Raw genomic sequence first — 21,220 nt, 5'->3', positions numbered from 1 at the left:
CGTTTTCTGGATTTCCCACAGGATTTCCCGAAACCTAATGACATTTTACAAACCCGAAGACATAAAACGGCCTTCTATAGGTAGAGTTATAGTTTAAGTTTAAAGATAACTGCTTGACATTAACCACAAACATACGTACCGGTACTGTATGGACCCCGTGTACGAACGGTATTTAGATGGCGTAGGTATGTTGTTATTGTTGGTTAGTTTTGACCTTGTTCAGTGGTCCAGGGACCAGTCAGTGCCAGTGCGTTAAAAAATAAACAAACGTAAGGCAGGCTGTCAATTTGATAGTTGATTTATGTCACTTTTCGGTAACTTGCTTGACGTTTCGAATTTTATTGGCTAGATTGAGTGAAAATCGCGAAAAATTCAAGAAAAGTTGCTGTAAATCGAAAGCTTTACATAACTCGTTGATAAACAATAAATATTAACACGTGTATAGCATTGACTGGCTTTTTATTCCGTGTTAAAAATCAGCTACTGTAATAAATGTAGATCAACATCGACCGCCCGATTGTTGTGTTGTCATTTTTAGGGACACGTAATTCTTATTAGATTTTGGTTTTAAAAAAAACTATGGGGCGTTTAGATTTTCTAGTTATTTGGATGTGTGCAGCAATAGCTGTTGGGGAGTTGTTGGGGCCAGAAAGTCGTAAGAATGACGAGGAAGATCCGAAAGAGATGCAGGATGACGAGGAAGAGATTATTCAAAGAATCAACCGTGATGTGGGCCAGACAGACATCGAGTATGCCCAGCACCTCACAGAGGCTGTGAGGAAGGAGATTGTGTCTCTGAAAGAGTATGCTGAAGCTATGAAGAAGCTGAGGGAGCCCAAAGAAAATGAGGAAAACAAAGGTATATTCTGATTTTTGTCAGTTTTACAACATGGGGATGTAATTGGAATTGTTAGCAATTTATTAACAAAGATGACTAGCTACTACCTCACACATACCATACATTAATTCTGGCTCACTGTATTGTGTTGCTAGTGTGTATTCACTTACTCACTCATCTTTACATATTTGGTGGTAGTGTGTATAAATGTAGCTAAACAACATTGATAAACTGAGCACATTGTGACCATGTATCTAAATCATGAAGTGTCCTTTCACAGATATACATTTAGAACAAATGGAATATACTCTGAAGCTGTTGAAGAAGAGTCTACTGCGGCACACGGACCCCATCTGGATAGACAATCCCCGGCACCACCAAACGCAGGAGGTCACTAGTATTGAGGTACATGTATAAAGCTACAATTCAACTTATTTATTTCATAAAAAGCATGCATTTGTGTTAAATACAATTACTGACCTGCTACAGGTATAAATTGTTTGCACACTCAATTTTTGCCAATCAAATGATAAATAAATCAAATTAAAGAAAATTAATACCTAGTATAAAGCTTAAGGTGTTTGAATTTGATATAACTTAATTGCAATACACAAATAAAAATTTAAGATTAATAATGATTTAGTGTCCAACAAAAACATGAGAAACTCTCTAGGGTTTAAAACTGAACTTCAAGTCTGTGTTTATCTATATTTCACAGTAAAGATATTTTGATTTTGTCTAAACAGAGTTTCTTTGTTCAGGAGAAATTGGAGGATAATCCACAAGATATATTGGACACACTGCCTCCGCTGCCGGAGGAGACTGAGCCGGAGCTACCTCCTGAAATGAAAGATGGTTGGTTTTCGATCCTTGTGCACTATAGTCTATAAGGCATATCATAAAACGTACACTCTGGTTGACAGTTTAGTTTAATAGTGTGTATGCGACTTGCCACTAGTTCTGTCAGTGTAAGTCGGTAAGTAGTCGTAAAAGTAATGTCAGATGCCTTTGCCTTTAGACTACTTGAACAAAATCTGACACTAGTGTATTGTTAATACTGGTGTCAGATTTCATTCAAATAGTGAATCCAGTTAATCATTATTATTTTTTTTAAATAGCCTTTTTTTATATAGCCATTTATGTTTCTCACTGTGGGACAGTGGCTACTATATCATATGGAAATGTCGTAAGTGTAATACTTGTTACAGCGAAAGTTTTATATGAAGAGGCAGAGGCGAAGCTGCGCCGGCGGTCGCCGGACCTCCGCAAGGTGGCCTCGCAGATCAAGCAGGCGGCGGACAGCGGCTACGCCCCCGCTAAGATCAAGCTGGCCTGGCTTTACCTCAATGGGGAGGCCTTTGATATGGATGTGGATAAGGCGCGGGCTATATTTGAGGAACTGGCTGAGGAGGGCAATGCTGACGCGCAGGCGGTACGTTGGGATTTTAAAGTTTTTTTTTAATAGAGCATGTTTGATGCCTGAAGCAAGGATGGAAGCTCAAAAAATGTATATTAACTTGAATATCTCTAAATTGTTAATTGAAACCAGTATAATTTTTAAAATTTATTTAACACTGAAGTTATTTTAGCTAAACATGGCCTTTGGGTTTCGCGACTCTTAACTTTCTCTGTTGTATGAGAGATAAAGATGTCAATGCTGTATGTTTATTTTAGTCAATACTACTAAAATAAGTACAATTTCTTGGTAGATTTCCATGTTGAATTGGTTAATTTAATTGTATTATCTGTCATCACGTAAATATAATGAAATAAAATACAAACTGTGACAAACATTTGGCTATTCAGCAAATTATATATTTTTACCATTTCTAGTAACAATAATGGTTATCTAATCATCTCTCATAATTTAAGGTCTTCTGATTGTATTTTATATAATCATCATGTTTTCTATTAATGACCATCCTTTTGGAAAATTGAAGCTAAAAGATGGAAAGTAAAGCCAAGAAGGGCATTTATAGATGAAATAAAAGTCAAGGTACAAGTCGTGTCCTATAGGGAGGTGAAATATGGAGGAAACAGAGTAGAGTGGAAAATATTCCATCGACACGAGCCTCGTTCTTAAATTTATTAATGACTAGATGTTGCCCGGGGCTTCGCTTCTGTGGAAATTTTGAGATAACATATAGCCTATAGCAATCTTGGATAACGTACCTTCCTAATGGTGAAAGAATTTTTGAAATCGCTTCGGTAGTTTCGGAGATTACCCGCCTCAAACATACAAACTCACAAACGTTTACCTCTTTATAATAATAGTATATTTTGAGATAAAATATAGCCTATAGCAATCTTGGATAATGCACCTTTCTAATGGCGAAAGGATTTTAGAAATCGGTTGCATTGTTTTGGAGATTACCTGCCTCAAACATACAAAGTCACAAACGCTTGCCTCATTATAATAATAGTATAGATAGATAGTATAGATGATGATGAATAATATCCCTGTCCCAGGGCCTGGGCTTCCTATACGCGACGGGCACCGGGGTCCCGGTGTCGCAGGCCCGGGCGCTGCTGCAGTACACGCTGGGCGCGATAGGAGACAGCTCGTACGCTCAGATGGCGCTGGCCTACCGCCACTGGTCCGGGCTCACCGTGCCCGCGTCCTGTCCCCGGGCCATGGACCTGTACATGAAGGTGGCGGCCAAGGGTGAGTGCCGCTGCTGCAGTAGTCACCAATAAAATTAGCTATATAAAACCCCTTCCGCACGACCCAATTTTACGCCCAATTTGATCAAATTTGGTCGTGTGGACGGATATATGAAATTCAAGGTCATTGGGTGGTCGGTATCGCCCGATTTGTGATTGCTCAGTCAAATACTGAAATTGGCGATATACTTGTTTAAGTGTAAACGGACGATCAGATTGTACCCAATTCAATCGGCAATCAAATTGGGCAATCAGATTGTATCGTGTGGCAGGGGCGCCAAATGCGAGTTTAAAATCGTTGAAGTTGTCGCCATGACTCAAATGAATGATATATTTATAAACTTACATGTATAATAAAATAATTTACCAGTCTGCTCCACACTAGGCTGCAAGCCTGTCGGGCATCACCAGATTGTTTTAACAACAAAAAAGTTGACTGTTCGCTGTCAGCTCTCGTTTTATGTGTGTGTGAGATTGACATGCGACCGCCTGCTTGACCTCAACCCTCCTTGGGAGTGCTATTATAATATATTTTGAAGTGACGTTCAGATTCCAAAATAATCAGAAATCTGGAATACCTGAAGAAGAGTGATAATGGTCAAGCTAAACTATAGGAAATATATAAATGACACGTTAACAAAAATTTTTTAGACTGATGAGCATCTTCTGTATAGGTATCGTTACGCTTTACTGCCTGTACAGTTAAATTTCTCTAATAATTTTGATTCCTTACTAAAAGTTGATCGGCCACGCGAATGAAGTCGCGGGCATCAGCTAGTTTAGAATAAACGTGTTGCACTCCGCGAGTGCCGGCAGAAGTGAAAACTTGAATATTAACGTTGTGCACTTTTGACGTCTTACGAATTTTCGATCGGGGTCACGTGTCCTGACGAGAGTTAAACGTTTTTAACCCATCACAAAAAGTGCACAACGCCGCTAAAGAAGTTTTCACTTCAATAATGTTTGCAGTGGCCAGCCAAGTGTCAATAAGCGGCGGTCCCGCGATCCAGAGGACGAGGCTGGTGGATGAGGCGGAGGGCGCGGGGGGGGCGCTGGACACCGACCTCATCGAGTACTACCAGCTGCTGGCCGAGAAGGGAGACGTGCAGGCGCAGGTACTTGATTTCTATTGTTTTTGTTTTGTTTCACTTTCAAAACGCAGTTACGAGTAGAAAATATCATTTAAGCATACTTTAATGGTATACTAATCACTAATATTGTAAAGCGGGGTAATTATCTACCTGAAAGGAAAAATATTTTCTCACTTTTCATGATCACTTTAAAAAAATGTTATAAAATATAGTATCGTTGAGTTAGTATCCCATAACACAGGTCTCGAACTTACTTTGAGGATAACTGAATCTGTGTGATATATCCAAGTCCATATGTATGTATATATTTATTATTATTATCCGTTCCCCAGGTGGGGCTGGGCCAGCTGCACTTCCAGGGCGGGCGCGGGGTGACCCTGGACCTGAACAAGGCGCTGCACTACTTCACGCAGGCCGCTAAGGCCGGCAACGCTGTGGCCAACGCCTTCCTCGGCAAGGTACAGCTTGTGTAGTTCTTTTTTTTGTGTGGTAAATATGGGTATAATGATAATCTCCTCTGTCTAGGATTTATTGGAATAAAACCGCGTGTTTCTGTGAAAAATCAAGATATTTATTTTTATAGCTAAATCAACATTTATAAACTGAATTAAGTTTACCATGAACAAAAAATGTACTCACCTGTGAAAAATCAAGAGACAACATTAAAAGATCCTATTCCAAAGATTGTTTAATTAATTTGTAACAATAATATATAATCTAACAAAAATAAATTCAGATTCTCCTTCATGACATGTATATCTGACAGTGTCAGTACAATTTTTAAATTAAAGAAAATCTTATAACCATAAAGGTTTTCTTTACATGGGTATATTACAGGTTCCAAATCCCAAAGTGCCCTGCAGGCCCTGCATCAACTTTTACAGAACGATTCCAATGCAACTGAGTTCAGTTTAAGAACCTAAAATGAATCGCATTCATACTAAAAATTAAGTCGATGATACGAATTTGCGATGCAGTTCAGTTTAGGTCGTAAAAGCGGATCGCGTTAAGAGATTATGGCAAGCCCCCTGGTGTGGAGAAATATGTATATACTTCTTTTCCAATGTTCGAAACAAAATTGTATATGGAGCTTGTATGACATTAATGTATTGTGACGTCACAGATTTTCGAGTCAAAAAGCATTTCTATTATACTTTAATGAGACTGAAAAAATAGTAAATCTCGTAATTAATAAAACTGATCAATTAAGGTGACATTTAATCATCGTGTTTGATTATTTAAATAGCTTCATACATTTTATTTTCCACCCAGTCGAATAGCCATTTGTATGAAGGTCGATGTGAGCAGATTTCAGCGCTAATCGCCATTTTTTTATACATTTGTTGACATGCAGCGAGAAACGGGATATGCTACGCAAAGTCCTGCGTAATATGAGATGAAAGAACGGAAAATTTAATTTCGATTCTCCATTTGGAAGGGAAATTAACGCGGCCAAAGCTGCTACCATAAGCTAGTTGGCATGGTAAACGTATCTAATGTGTCAGTACAAATAACCTCAAGTGTATTATACAAAGCAACATTTTACAGATCTACCTGGAAGGTGGTGAGGACATCAAACCTGACAATGAGACAGCACTCCGGTACTTCCGCAAGGCGGCCGAACTGAATAACCCCGTTGGACAGAGCGGGCTAGGCATCATGTACTTACAGGTGCGCGGGAAAATATGTCTAATTGTCTAATCTAATTGTCATATGAATAGGTACTATAGTGCTGTGCGACCAAATGTCATAAAATGTAGGTGTGCGGCAAAAGACGCCTAAGCTTTGTAAGAATAGGGACTATAGCCATAATGCTTTGCGTTCAAAATTTTTTACTTGCACGCTGGGCGATTATTATGTAAGCTATAGACGTCTTGAGTAAAATCTGACACAAGTGTTAGTAATAACACACTTGATATGAGAAATTATGATCTTCATGGTAAACGTGAATAGACACGTTAGACAAGCTAATTACTTTCTATTTGTCTAGATTGAGGTCAAACACACTAAAATTATTAATAAAAACAAATATAATTATGACTATGCCGCTCCCGCCTGGTTCTGGCAGAAGGGGCAAATCCAGGAAGTGCTGGCTTGATGTCGTCATGGAGGTTATGCGTGACAATGGTCTTACAACTAGTGATGCCGACGACCGTGCGAAGTGAAGAATTTCTTCTTCAACAACTTCTTCAAGTAGGACGGCGGGCCCTGGGCTCCGACTCTTAACAGCTGAGGTAGTTACCGGGAAAACAGAGAAGAGAGAGAGAGAGAGCAAAGTAGAATGTTGTGAAACGTATCGATGGTGTCCACAGGGATATTACGAAAGCGAAGAGGAAACACAACCGTACCTCCAACCACCGAAACATGTTTTTTTCTCTAAGTACCGTCAGCAGTACCGACCACAAGTATTAACAATGTCAATTTCATATTTGGTATTTAATATAGCAATCATTAACATAGTTTGGTAGCAGTAATTTCGCTAGATATTGGATGATTTAAATGAGACAAGTAAACATAAGATTTCCTTAAGACTGGCTGGGACATTATAAGGGCGATTATATGATTGGTTCGTAGAAATATCGAGTTTTATAACAGCTTGAAGATTGAGTGAGCACAAGGTACCATTTGTAAATTTTTAATTATGGCTCTTGCTAAGTAAAAATTAATAAACCCTGGCTCTAGAGAGTTTTTACTAAATCTAAGACACTAGCAAACTTTTGTAACGGCAAGATCTTGCTGGCCCTCTGTGAGAACTGAGTGAGCATACATTTAACTATTTATCTCTGTTATAATTGTTTTACAAATTCTAAGATTGGTTTTACAATTTTTTTCAGACCTTTTTTTACTAATTGGTGAATATTATATTTATTAAAATTAGAGGGTGTTCACTCAATGCACATGCACACACATATATTTTATTTGAAAAAAAAAGAAACTATGTGCAAGCATAATAGTTATGTAATTTAGACGTTTAGTTTAGAATAGACCAAGTGTGCCCACTAAGTTCACATCAGGCTCAAGGCGTCTTCTTCAACTATCACATATATTTTTTAAAGTATTTTGGATAGTATCAACAATAGTTTAAAGTGACGCGTCGTTTGACGCTGTACTATTAGAGTAGAATAGAAATGGTTATAATAAATGTAGTTTTGACGGTACTTGGAGAAGAAATATGTTGGATAATTGAAGAAGGCCATTCGTATTATATCAAAATTAAAAAAATATATGTAATACAAAAAAAAAACTATTTCATTCACATCAAATAGCTTTTGTGGCGGGTAATCTCCGAAACTACCGAACCGATTTAAAAAATTCTTTCATCATTAGAAAGGTACATTATCCAAGATTGCTAAGGACTATATTTTATCTCGAAATTCCCAGGGGAGCGTAGCCCCGGGCAACATCGAATATATTATATAAAGAAAACTAAAGGCGACGAGCTGGCGTAGCCAAATGAGATGGAAGATTTTCACATAACAACCCTAATTGCGTGTATAGATTTGTGTTATATTCGTGCGCAGGGCCGTGCAGTACCTAGAGATACGTCGGCCGCTTTCAAGTACTTTACCCAAGCCGCCAATCAGGGCTGGGTGGAGGGACAACTTCACCTGGGATTCATGTACTTTGGTGAGTGATATTTTCAGGAATAGGGTAGTTGCAGTGTAGTAGACACTTTTTTCCATGTGTCATTAACAAAAATATATATGGGGCGTGTATGACAGCGGGCGCAAGTGACGTCACAAATGTTAGTGTCAAAAAGCGTTTTAATCGAACTTTAATGAGATTAAAAAGATACTAAATATTACACACGTTACTATAAATAAACTTGGTGAATTAAAGTGACATTTGAGTAACGTATATTTATTATATGTTGCATGTGTTCATTTTATTTTATACACAGGACCTGCATACGATATACTACTTTCATACGATTTTCAGCAATATATAGTGTTTCTGAGGAAGGTTTCAGTGTATAATTTATTATATTTTTACCCGAGCGAGAGAAGCCGGGACTGGCCGCTAGTCTAATTAATAATTCGCAGGTGGAATCGGCGTCCGTCGGGACTTCAAGCAGGCCAACAAATACTTCTCTCTCGCTTCCCAGTCCGGGCACGTGCTGGCGCTCTACCACCTCGGCCAGATGCACGCGCAGGGGCTCGGCGTGCTCAAGTCCTGTCCCACGGCTGTCGAGGTATTTACCAACATTGACCTGCGGTTTTCATTTTTATCTTAAATTGTATTTTTTCTTATTTTCGAATGATTTTATGTGTGTTCATCCGGCTCGAAGGACCAGATGATGACGGCAGGAATTGTGACTGACGTAGTTATTTCGATAAGGTTGTGTTTCGCGGCTTTGCTGCTAAATGAAATGGTGAATAAATTCTGGGACACGTCCGCAACATTTTCACGTAAATAAGTTGCACTTCACACTCCGATTGGCCACAAACTATAGCAAGCTATTGGTTGGATAACCAGAGTGGCAATAGATTGACCATTCGTTCGTTTAGTGTAAATCAAGCCTTCAGAGCACTGCACCTGGATAAGCAGGGTCGTGAAATCAATTCCTGAATAAAAGGGGCAAATTCCAGAAGTAATGTCGTCAAGTACGATATGTGAACTTTGCAATGAAGACCATGCGAAGTGTAGGAGAAAAGTAGGAAAGGTGTCCCTGGACTCCGACGCTTAATGGCGGCGGTTGCTTAACCGGGAAAACACACAGTTGAGAGAGACTGGGTTCGCTTTCCACTCGAGCTCAGGTTTTTATTTTCACAAAATTTGAAACATATCGTTTTTTTTTTCAAAACTTAGTTGTTCAAAAACGTGTGTGAGCGCGGCCCGTGGAGTGCGCAGCTGATGAGCGCTCACGCTGCTTGGAAGCGGAGGGAGACCGCCAGCGCATTGCTGCAGTACCTGGCTCTAGCTGAACAGGGCTACGAGGTGAGTGACCGACATACTGACACCGATATAGGTACGCGCGCCAACGGTATACTGCAGTACCTGGCTCTAGCGGAACAGTGATGAGTCACAGCCTCGGAACAAATATGGAGAAAGATATATCATGCACTAGCTGCGCACCGGGGCTTCGCTCTCGCGGGTATTTCGGGATAAAAAGTATACCCTATGTGTTATTCCAGGTTATATTCTACCCGTGCACCAAATTTCATAACAATCAAGAAAGAGTATGAAACATACACACATACATCCTCACAAACTTTCGCATTTATAATATTAGAAGGCTAGGATTATCCGCCCAGAATGAAAACATACTGATAACTAGATAAGGCCTTTTAATCACATGACGCCTAGAATGGAAGGATAAAGTGTTTAATTTTAAACATCGTTTGAAATATAAATGTAATTTAAGTTTAAATTTCTCAATTGTAACATTATTTCTTCACCCAGGTGGCACAATCGAACGCAGCGTACCTCCTGGAAACAGCGGATCCTACCCCCTACCCCCCCCCGCAGCGGCACCCGCGCGCGCTGCAGCTGTGGTCGCGCGCCGCCGCGCAGGGCTGCAGTGCCGCGAGGGTCAAGCTGGGGGACTACCATTACTATGGTCTCGGGACGCCCGAGGATCTGGAACTGGCAGCTCATCATTATAGGATCGCGTCGGAACAGCTGAATAATGCACAGGTGATTTGAAAAACACATTTTTTATGTTTTGATGGCCGGTTTGAAAGTAGAATATTATTTAAATTTAATGAGATATATTTTTATTGAATAACCAACATCCTCGACTAAACTTTCGAATTTATAATATTAGTGGGAAGGATTAGGCTTTACGGGATTGACGTACAAATAGAACAAGATTACACACATTCAAACTCTAATAGTACATACATAATTGCGTATTATAATATCAGCAAAGATAATTCTGACAAGTGTATCATTTGTTTAACCCTCCAATGCGGAATGGGGGGGTCATTTAGGAAGGCCTGTTCCACAGCAACGACCACGTTTAAATGGCTAGTGACGATGTACCATTAAAATTGTTTCGAATTTCTATATCCTAGAATTGCACATATAATATTCAAAATTCTTTATTCAATTTAGGATAATATACATTCACTTATTGACGTCAAAAAATTATTTAAACTATGTCTACTGCCGACTTCCAAAGCGTTGGTGAAGAAGAAGCGGCGCAATAAACTTAACAACAGGCGTTTCGCCAAAGACGTCAATTAACAAATGTAAGGTGTTATAATTAGGGCGTGTCGCTGACTCACGACGTAATAGTTTGAGTGCTGTCAGAAAAACATATATTTCTTTGACATCTATTGACGATTACACGTGCAATTTGACTTTGAAATGCGCGGATAGATATATATAGATAGCGCGCCTTAATAAGGTGAATGTTCTGAATAAATGGTTGCACATTGTCAGGCGACGTTCAATCTGGGCTACATGCACGAGCGCGGCCTGGGGCTGACGCAGGACCTGCACCTGGCCAAGCGCTGCTACGACCTGGCGGCCGACGCGGCGCCCGAGGCCCGTCTGCCCTCCGCCCTCGCGCTCGCCAAGCTCAACGCGCACGCCGCGCTCAACCAACTCTATTCTGTCAGTTATCTATATACATACATCACTCCACATACATACAAGAGCGTTATTGAAAGCAATAGATACATGAAGGGGAAAGATGTTTGGCCACCTTATACGACACGACAACTTTATAAAATATCTGATTGAAGGAAAAATCGAAGCAAGAAGAGGAAAAGGAAAGCCAAGAAGGGCATTTCTAGGTGAAATAAAAGAGAAGGCAGAGCTCGTGTCGTGTAGGGAGGTGGAATCGATGGCTGAGGACAGAATTAGATGGAAAACGCTCCACCGACAAGAACAAAGTTCTTAAATTAATTGATTGATTGATACATCATTCTAATTTTCTCACTTCCTTACATTTTATTATCGTTTTATTGTCAAATATTATGAATTGTTACTTTATCATATTTATGTCCTCAGCCGCGTCTGTTCGCATAAACTCTAAACGACTGCACGGATTTTCAACCGGTTTTCACCTATAGATTTCACCTATAGTGTTATTCCTATGGAAGGTTTTGGTGTATAATTTATTATGTGTTTATCCAAGCGAAGCCGGAACGGGCCGCTAGATGAGTGCTAGATGAGTGCCAGTAATTTTATAAAACCTACTTTTAGTTGTTATACCCTTTCCATTTAAAAAAATATCAGAATCGATCTGTACAACGTGATAAAGACTACACTACACATATCAATTTTTGAAAATTTTACTGGAATTTTTTTTATTGGAAAAGGAATGTCTAAATGTGTATTTGTTACTATTTCAGTCGGTATTCGAGAGTCCCCTAGCGGTGATATTCCTAACAGGCGAAGGCACGATCTCGTCCAACTGGGACCTGTACCTCATCACAGCGCTCCTCGGAGCCCTCGGAGTAGTCCTGTACCTCCGCCGCCCCGCCCAGCCCCCGCAGCGGCCGCAGCCACAACCTGAAAATTGATCTAGCACTGGACTTGTGAGGTTACGCGTGTTGAAAGCATTACGGCGGGAATTGAGCTGAAAAACCGAACGACGTTTGGTTTTTTAAATTCGGAAAAAACAAATAAAAAAAAAAATAAAAAAAACAAAACAAAGAATTAGGGTTGTGTTTGTTCTACGAGCCGTTCGGTTTTCGAATACAGGCCGCAAAAACGTATTTATTTCTTTTAATTTCGAGCCGTTTTAGTTTCGAAATCAGTTATGTTTCACTTTTCACCATCGAATCGATTCGAAGCGTGACGCAACGAACCAATCACATTGCAGTGTGGTTGTTGTTGCGTCACAATGGCGCAATGTGATTGGTTCGCTGTGTCTCATTTCGATTCGATTTGATGGTGAGAAGTGAAATACTAACCCGCGCTTCGCCCTGAGGGCGCCCACAGGCCCCAGAAGAATATATGTTTTCGAACAGTTTTTATTAATATTCGTATCATATTTTAAAATTAACAAAATTATTCAATATTACAATTTTTTATCGTAAAACGTATGGACCAAAGATACTGATGTCTGAACTATTGATTTGAATCGGTGTTATGGCGAGAAAACATGAGAAATCACAATTTCGACGGGACTATACGGCGAATTGTAATTTATAAGGGCGAGCACGGACCTTTTAGCCTAATTTGGTTAATTCCAAAGGTAAAAATATCACTATAATGAAGATTAACGTTACGATTGGATGAGTTGTGTAATTTTAATAGAATTTAATAAACTTATCAATAATACTAAAATTATACGAGAAGAAATCGCGAACTAGTTTTTAAAGAACCAAGTTGTACATAATTGTATCGTTATTTAATTTTTTCAAATTAATTTGCACTTTATCGCGATTGTAATAAAGTTCTTTAGATTGTTAATTTGTAATTCATTATGAATTTATTTTTCGTTTAATAATCTTTTTGCAAGATTTAATTTAAAACTCAGATTCAAGTAAGGAAATTAACAGTCATCTGAAATAGAAGTTTCGTCTTTTGAAGGCAGTAACTATGTACCTATGTTTAATATAAAGGCAATAAGGATTTTGATGTTGTTAGCTTCTAAATTAACTTGATTATTTTGGCACTATTTTTATCCATGTATTGTTTTAAAGTGAATTATTAGGTTTATTAATAAATCAATGTTAACTACACTTTGTGAATATGGGGCTGTTTTAGGTTAAAATATGTTTAATTCAATCTATTAATGTGACGAAATGTGAACGCAGCTGTCAAACAGCCATTTTTATTATCCGACCAATCAGAAGCAGCCAAACAAAATGGCGGAACGATGGCTTCATTCGCGTTTGGTCACTATTTATTTATTTCTATTCTGCAGGTTTCGTTGATATATATTTTTTGCAATATAATTATTTATCACATAGTTATATATTTTTTAAATATAACGTGAATAGATAAGGGTCGAAATTTTTTTGGTGATACTAAAATACATAATCTTGTAAATAAAACAGAAATATAGATTTTATAAGTTAAAAACTCTTTTATTTATTTACTAGAGGTAGGTAACACTTTTTTGGAAAGTTAAAAAAATTAATAAAACAGTGAAGTAAATATTTATTACTAAAGGTAGGTAGTTATTAAATATTGTTTTAGTAGTTACCTACCTTTGTAATGTAATTTTTTGGAAAAAAGAAAGATCTATGCGTCTTCTTCCTCGTATCGACTTCACTAACTGGACAATTGAGAAAGTAAGGCAGTTATGACCAACTATTTGAGATGTCTTTACGACGGCAGTGTGGACGTGGCATTACGCCAGTTTCTATTAGAGTCACGACAGCCCCTGTCGCTCCAGCAACTCTATCTTCCTCTCTATGTCATCGGCTGTGAACTCGTAGTCCACGCTCTCTTGTTTTGTATCGTCGGATTTACTTCTCTGTTGAAGATGGAAAAATATTTATGAATTCACAAGCTATTTAATTTTCACTATCGATATTTTTGTAATTGAGTCGCACCTAACCAATCACATTCCGGCATTGTTACGCGACGACAACCATACTGCAATGTGATTGGTTGGCTGAGTCTCGATACGATAGTGTAAAATTCATTGCAAATTCGTACTAAAACGTAAGAGCGCAAATAATAAAACACATCACAAAATGCATTTTAATATTAGTAATAATTGCAATATGAGGGTAAAGAAAATATGTTTTGTGCGCATGTCGAAACTTAATGCAAAAGTGGCAACGAAATTTGACGTTGTTGTCAAGTTTTGTTCCCCAAATAAAATAAAATGACAACATGGCAAATATTGTTACATACCCAAAACTGCGCATATTCCGGCGAAACAGTCTCCAAGTACGCAATCTTATCTTCCATCTCTTTCAGTCGCCGGTAGATGTCCGGCGCGACGGGGCCGATGTTGAGAAACTTCTCGACAGCCAACACGCGCTCCGCGATGGCCACCGGCAAACCGGTTGCGTCCGGTTTGCGCTCGTGTTGCATGTTGTGTACCGTCTGCGGGCCCCATTCGTTGTGGACTTTGCGTACTGGAAATAAGGTCCATTTTACAATGTCATTTATATAATTGTTACTATGTAGGTTTTTAAAGTTGGAAACGTTGTTTACCAACATATTTTTTCTCTTATAATGCCGGCTCCACACTGTCGTCGAACAGTTTGCCAAACTTTGGCGGATTCGGTATGCATTGCAGATCAAATTCCTTCAGGCCACTTGAATTGAAAAGAACAGCACTACAGACATACAAAACAATGATAATTCCACATATTGCTGCGGAATTATAACCCTTTCTTTCGTAACGTGGACTTAGAATAGAAATAAGTTTATTTAAAATGCTCTAAATAAACAAAAAGTGGGTACACGCTAAACGACCTAAAAATAGAGACAAAATTGTAGATGTGTATGCTGAACTATTTAAACAGGCCACAACTCAGTGATGCTATTACTCCAAGAGCAATACACTAGTTTCAGTATTTATAGTATTTGCCAAACTTACTTTTCAAATGTCCTTTCGAATCGCTCCGCCTGACGAACTGCGTACGCACTCGCGCGCACGTCTCCGTGTCCCCCGTCTCGCTCACTCCCTCCGGCGTGAAGTCCTGTATATTACTAATGTTCACTTGCTCTCTCTTTCTCTCAATGAAATTCTGTATGCGCTTTTCCAGTTCTTCGTTTGAGACGTTTATTTGGACTAGCGATTTGTCTATGTTATGTCGATGGTGTGATTCTGGTTTTTCGGACGTGCCTGCAATTATGTATTTTTATATGTATCAATGTTTTGAAGATTTCGGAAAATGAAGCTTTAGACTATATATGAATGTGTAGATTATAAAAAAAATATTAAATTTCTCTTTTCGGAGTGTAAACATCTTATTTTTTTATTCCAATAGTATCTATTAGTATTGGAAGATACGTCTTACGTATTATTTAATGAAACTGATATATTCTGTTGAGTCTATGTAAGAGTCGAGTTGTATGATGGAAATCAAAAACGTAATAAAAACATATATTTCATTTATTATTGCAACATTGTTCTACTTATATCTAAACAGCTACCCTGTACCTAATTCAATATTAACAAAAATGAACTACTATTCGATTGTTCAAGTAAATATAGCAATAAGAATAAAAATTATTATGTACCGTAAAATAATCTAAAAACAACATTTTGATGTACTATGGCCTAAAATTACAACCAAAATATACGAATTTAGAAAAAAAAAAAAAACAACCAAAGACAACAGTTACCGTTATGTAAACATATAATTAACAATGGCAAGCCATAAATATTCTATGATGAGGTAATGACATCATTAAACATGGCGTCCTTACGCCATGCAATATAATAAAATATACGTATATAAAATATTTAGCAATTATTCTATAATCATGATTGCATCATATCCAAGTATTGTCTTAAAGTATTAAGGACTCATATTACTAAGCGGAAAAGTAACAAGCAATATTTTTGTAAAGTATCACTTCTATAACATGTCAGATTTAAAAAAAAAATACATACGGCTGTAATGCATATACTATAATCGGACATCGGACCGGACATTCGGTTTCTCAAAACTTTAGGAACTGTGCTGTATGGATATTTCTCCTGAAGCATGAACTTTATGCTTCACTATATAGTATAACGCCTTACCTATTGTAATGTTTGCGAGAAGAAATAAATCAATTATTATTAAAAACAAAATCGCTACCCGCTGTCTGTATTCTTAGATCTTTGAAACTACGCAACGGATTTTCATTTGTTTTTTTTAAAGAAAAGAGATAATGATTAAAATGGTTTAGTTGTTCAATTTATTAAGGTTATACGAGCGAAGCCGGTATGGGCCGGATTGAGATAAATTGACGCGCCACTCCAAAAAGACAAGCATCAAACTGTATCTTCTTCATTACGCGCCAATTATGGATGTCAATGAGGACTACACGGTTTGACCGTTAGGCCTACGAGTACTTGACCACGCACATTCCTTGTTCTCCTTCCACTCCGGGGCTGCGCCCTCGTACACTTCCTTCTTCCAAATGGGGACAGTGGCCTTGAGCTGGTCGATGCAGTGCGAGACCGCGTCGAGGGAGTCGCGGCGGTGGGGGCTGCTCACTGCGATCACTACGGACGCTTCGCGACATGGAACTTCGCCTAGCCTGTCAAAATCCATACTAATATTATAAAGAGAAAATATTTGTATTTTTGTTTGTAATGAATAAACTCAACAACCACTAGGGCGATTGTAAGATAGAAGAAACATTCAGGACATAGGCTATTTTGTATTATGCTTTTACCCGAGCGAAGAACTAATATTATGAAGAGAAAAGATTTTTGTTTTGTATTTTTGATTTGTCATGAATAAACTCAAAAACTACTGGGCCTATCTTGATGAAATTTAGCACAGAGATAGAAGAAACGTTCAGGAGTAACATAGGCTACTTTTTATTTTTACCCGAGCAAAGCCGCGACATGAAGCTAGTTAGCAATAAAATAAGTTTTAAGGAGACAATATTAGCTTGCATTATAGGTAATGTTGATTTGTTAAAACTATTGGGCTGAAATTTGATATCAGAATTTATAAATGACAAGCGGCTCGTAGTTTAACCAGGTGTGCAGGTTTCCACACGATGTTTTCCTTTACCGGAAGCAAGTGGTGGTCTATGGAAACTACTTTACACTTATTGGTATACAAACTCATGTGGCACTAGTAAGATACGATTCACAGGCTTAGTCTTAACCATTACACCACCACCGCTTCAGTATGAACATAGTCTAGTATAAATGTAGTAGGTAAATACCGGATGAACGAATAACAAAAAGATATAATTTACTAGTGTAATAGCACCGCAAATATATAGGAAGCTATGTTAATTAAATGAGCTGCGTTGCGCGAACGGCCTCGAGGCACAATGTTCGCCAGTTGTGACTACACAACGACGGTACTGAGTGAAACTGGTGTTATTACTGAACTGGAAATTGGTATGTAAAACATCACTACACACAGAGGTGGCTCGACATTCTACAACATGAAGCCGGGCGCTTGTCCTGATTGTTCAATCAACCACCGATTTGGTGCCATCTTAACTCAAAAATCACTATCAAAGAACCTTAGTAAGTAGTAGTAACCCTGGCGCCCAAAAAAAGCAATGTGCCAAAATATGTTCAAGAGAAGAGAATCCCAATCCCAACTAACATTATAAATGCGAAAGTAAGTTTATTTGTTTTGTTTTTGTTACCTCTTCACGCGTTATCTACTCAACCAATCTTATTGATCTTTCGCAAGTGTATGATGGACATAGGGTACCTTTTATCCCGGTAAAAACGAATGTTCCCATGGGATTTGCGAAAAGCCTATATTCTATTGTAGGTGGCGCCAAATGCACGTTTTATAACTTTGAAATAAAAACACTAGATGGCGCTGTGTGTATTTTAAATGCGCTATTGATATTTTATTTCAGTCCCATTTTAATAAGAACAAAATACTGTTCCCGAGGGTATTTAAGCAGGCGAAGCCGCGGGTAAACGGCACGTTACATATAAATTGTAAAAGAAAAATATATGAAGTACGTACAATGAAAAAGTAAAATTACAGTCTAGTGTGAGAGGATTGAGAGTACCTATGTCAGTGGAGTGAAGTGGTATTCCTCAGACACAATCTCAATCCTCTCCCATTACAACTCGCTGTAGTCATAAATCAGTGTTTTTAAATACTTGGACAGAACACGCTTACAGCTGTGTTTTGAGATAAGATACACAACAAAGTAGCATGATGTAATATTAGTTCTTATCAATCTCAAAATTATTTGTGAAGACGCCGTTAGCCATTTACTGTCCCTTTCAGAAAATATCACGATATAGCATAAAACAAAGTCGCTTCAAAGTCGAGAAAGAGAGATGTGCTGTTTCCACTAGTTGTCTATAACGTGTATATAAAAGAAGTTGTCGAAAGCAAACAAACCTGTGATATATAGCTATGCTATGCACTGCGGGCCACTTGCCTCGCACCTCCTCGCAAATAGACTTCATCGCCTTCAAGGCCATGGACTCGTATGCTTCATACTCTAGTCTCACCACCTGCACAAACATACAAAGTAAGATTGGTAGTAACAACAACAAGAAATTAAATGTATATTATGATTGTATATTCATTTATACAAGACAAAACTTAACTAAATAAAAATAAATGACGACGCGTAAGACGGACCTGGCCTTCACGCGGTGTCATTTACGTATGTTAAAGCTTCGGTAACAGATTAATTATCTTAAGGTACAGGTAGTATTATTTTAAAGAGTCATAAACTTGCGCATTTATAGTAGGACATGTGCCCAAATAAATATGAAAACTATAAAGTAATGATCAGACTAAAAAAGTTTAAATTTGTGAAAGTCCTTCTTACATATTATAAAAAAAAATCCTCCTGTATCTATTTGTCTGTATGAACTAAATCTACAACTACGATATATTTGTTGGTTTTTGCCATAGTGAAATGAGGTTGGTGTATATTTTTTTTTACGACAGCTAGTAATTTATAAATTATAAGTTTTACTTTGTTAAATGGTAATAAAATTACAAATTAGCACATAATGTAAGTCTACAGCAATGTTCATAAATTATGATGAAACTTTTTACAATTATGAACAAAGTGAGAAATAAAATTATCTCATCTCATAACAAATAAATATGTTTACATGTGATTATATGACAATATGATTATGTGTGTGCAGCACATATAATTATATTTGAACCAATGTAAACACTCTAGATAAGATGTAGAGTCAAATATTATGAAGTAGCTTTTGCCCTAGGCTTTGTCTGCATCAATTACACACAGGAATAGTATGTTCTGGGGTTGTCATTTTTATTTCCTGGTTACCAACAGACAGGTGATTGGTTTTCCCTTGGACTTGGATCATTTCATCTACGTTTTTCTGGGATGAAAATTAGCCTGTGTTCTTTAAGGAAAAAGAAAATAAATTGTATATAAATGTATTGTTCTCTATACAATCTCATAGACTGTATGAACGCTAAATTCCAAGTTTGGTAGAGTAGATAATCCAGTAGGGATAACAAACAATGTAACTTAGTCTTTTTATATTATGGTATAGGAAGTTATGAACAGGGTACATACCTTTTTACCCTCAAAATTATCTCTAGTGGTGCCCACAAATATTGAGACAGCTCCACAAGTGTTATCTAACACAAGATCACTGATCACATCCACAGATAACACATCTACTGTTAACTTAAGATGATCCATTTTGTTCTTAAAAGTTTACAACTTTTATTTTTAATTAGGCAAGTAGTAGTAGGTAATACTTGTTTTATATTGAGTATATAATAGAAAAATAGATTCCTTTATCCACCACTTAAAGGAGGTATAACTGCTATGCTATCACTCTCCTTGACTTCAATATCAAGAGACTGATCACAAACAATCTCGTTTTTGGCAAGTAATATGTTGTGTTTGATAGTCTCAAGGTTGTACGTCTCAGAGATCAAGTCCAGCAGAGTCTGGTAGCTGAGTTTTGATGGTAGTCTTATCGTAGTTTCTCTGGTACCGGCCAGTTCTTTCGACTTTGCGAAAAATAATAATTTTACTGTCACACTATGATTTATGTCCATCATTCATCCTGTAAAAAAAAAATTGTCTTAGGAATGGTAAACCATAAATATGACTTAGTCATTAACATTTGGTAGGTAGCAAATTTATTGATATCTGTCCGTTGAAATAAAATACTAATAAATAGTAAAAAAAAATAATAGTACCTAGATGAAAAAAATTACGTGAATACAAAACTACAAATAAATTACTATGTAGCAACTTTGTAATTATAAATAAATATAGTAATTATAAGATCATTATAGTTGACCTCAATAATAACCACAATAACCTTTAAGCAAGACTGTAAAATTGATAAAAAAATATTTGGCAAGCAATACACGATATTATTTATATTTATACTTCACTGTACCTGCTATAAAAAGACGGTATAATTGTTAAATGTACATACTAACGTGTGGTCACCGACAAAGTTGTGTGATACTGACTGAACTGATTTGAGAAAAGAAGCATTTCAGTTTAGAATGCGTTATGCCGCGCCGCCCCACGTTCAACAATAAATTGCCGACCGGTTCAAGTAATCATCATGTGCACTGAAGCGAAACTGATTTCACAACAGAACTCGTTCTATATCACAATACCGCAAAATCTATTTACACAACGAATTAGTAAAATAAAACTTTTATTAGAATAATATACCGAATAACCTATGTTAGGTGCTGCTGTTAAATATAATTTATTAAAGTTTTATTAAGTATGAAAGTTATGTAATCTGTGTGATACGTTAACTACTTTAACAAAAATTAATAATGAAATGATCTATACTCATACAATAATAAATCGTAAAAATAAATAAGATAAATAACCTTGAAAATACCGATTGCGTTGTCTTGTTGTCTTGTAAACATGCGTGACATTGACAATGACAAACGATTTTTTTATGTTATTTTTTAGACTAAAGTATTGCCAGACGGCCTTTTTGCCAATAGACACAAAAGCTATAGACACCGTCATATCTTTCATTGCGTTGAAATAAGAAAGACAAATGCGTATAGAAAAATACAAGAGAAAAAACGGGACAGAGCGAATATATTTTGTGCCT

The 21,220-nt window shown here is 37.4% G+C and overlaps 2 protein-coding genes across 4 annotated transcripts; one reads left to right on the top strand and one right to left on the bottom strand.

The window, feature by feature from the left end:
• Positions 1-313: 313 nt before the first annotated feature.
• Positions 314-13,578, top strand: Hrd3 (HMG-coA reductase degradation 3). Its single transcript, XM_053757419.2, has 14 exons — positions 314-859; positions 1,119-1,243; positions 1,600-1,693; positions 2,047-2,270; positions 3,308-3,503; positions 4,472-4,617; positions 4,926-5,051; positions 6,142-6,264; positions 8,115-8,220; positions 8,637-8,785; positions 9,403-9,531; positions 9,997-10,230; positions 10,981-11,154; positions 11,898-13,578. Exons 1-14 carry the CDS (start codon positions 580-582, stop codon positions 12,066-12,068), a joined length of 2,277 nt encoding a protein of 758 aa, XP_053613394.1. The 5' UTR covers positions 314-579; the 3' UTR covers positions 12,069-13,578.
• Positions 13,559-21,036, bottom strand: Mocs2B (Molybdenum cofactor synthesis 2B). Of its 3 annotated transcripts, none has more exons than XM_053757422.1 (7): positions 20,574-21,036; positions 19,687-20,188; positions 18,516-18,631; positions 16,538-16,713; positions 15,056-15,304; positions 14,362-14,588; positions 13,559-13,975 (listed from the first exon to the last, which is right to left on the bottom strand). In XM_053757422.1, the coding sequence occupies exons 2-7, from the start codon at positions 19,813-19,815 to the stop codon at positions 13,871-13,873; spliced, it is 1,002 nt and encodes a 333-aa protein (XP_053613397.1). In that variant the 5' UTR covers positions 19,816-20,188; positions 20,574-21,036; the 3' UTR covers positions 13,559-13,870. The 3 variants fall into 3 exon arrangements, with proteins under 3 accessions (XP_053613397.1, XP_053613396.1, XP_053613395.1); XM_053757421.1 differs by having other exon boundaries at positions 20,531-20,964; XM_053757420.1 differs by having other exon boundaries at positions 20,570-20,964.
• Between the last annotated feature and the right edge of the window lie 184 nt (positions 21,037-21,220).

This window comes from Plodia interpunctella, chromosome 17 (genome assembly GCF_027563975.2).
Source record: "Plodia interpunctella isolate USDA-ARS_2022_Savannah chromosome 17, ilPloInte3.2, whole genome shotgun sequence".
Lineage (NCBI taxonomy): Eukaryota > Metazoa > Arthropoda > Insecta > Lepidoptera > Pyralidae > Plodia > Plodia interpunctella.
The sequence above is the reverse complement of the archived record's forward strand: the minus strand, read 5'-3'. Positions and strand labels throughout refer to the sequence as shown.

Excerpts from the sequence above, each read along its gene's own strand:
- Hrd3 (XM_053757419.2), top strand. The coding sequence starts at position 580 with ATGGGGCGTTTAGATTTTCTAGTTATTTGGATGTGTGCAGCAATAGCT. Across the intron at positions 1,694-2,046 it reads ACCTCCTGAAATGAAAGATG|CGAAAGTTTTATATGAAGAG; the intron begins GTTGGTTTTCGA and ends TACTTGTTACAG. Across the intron at positions 8,221-8,636 it reads CCTGGGATTCATGTACTTTG|GTGGAATCGGCGTCCGTCGG; the intron begins GTGAGTGATATT and ends AATAATTCGCAG.
- Mocs2B (XM_053757422.1), bottom strand. The coding sequence starts at position 19,815 with ATGGATCATCTTAAGTTAACAGTAGATGTGTTATCTGTGGATGTGATC. Across the intron at positions 16,714-18,515 it reads AGCATAGCTATATATCACAG|GCTAGGCGAAGTTCCATGTC; the intron begins GTTTGTTTGCTT and ends GGATTTTGACAG. Across the intron at positions 14,589-15,055 it reads TTCGAAAGGACATTTGAAAA|TACGCAAAGTCCACAACGAA; the intron begins GTAAGTTTGGCA and ends CCTTATTTCCAG.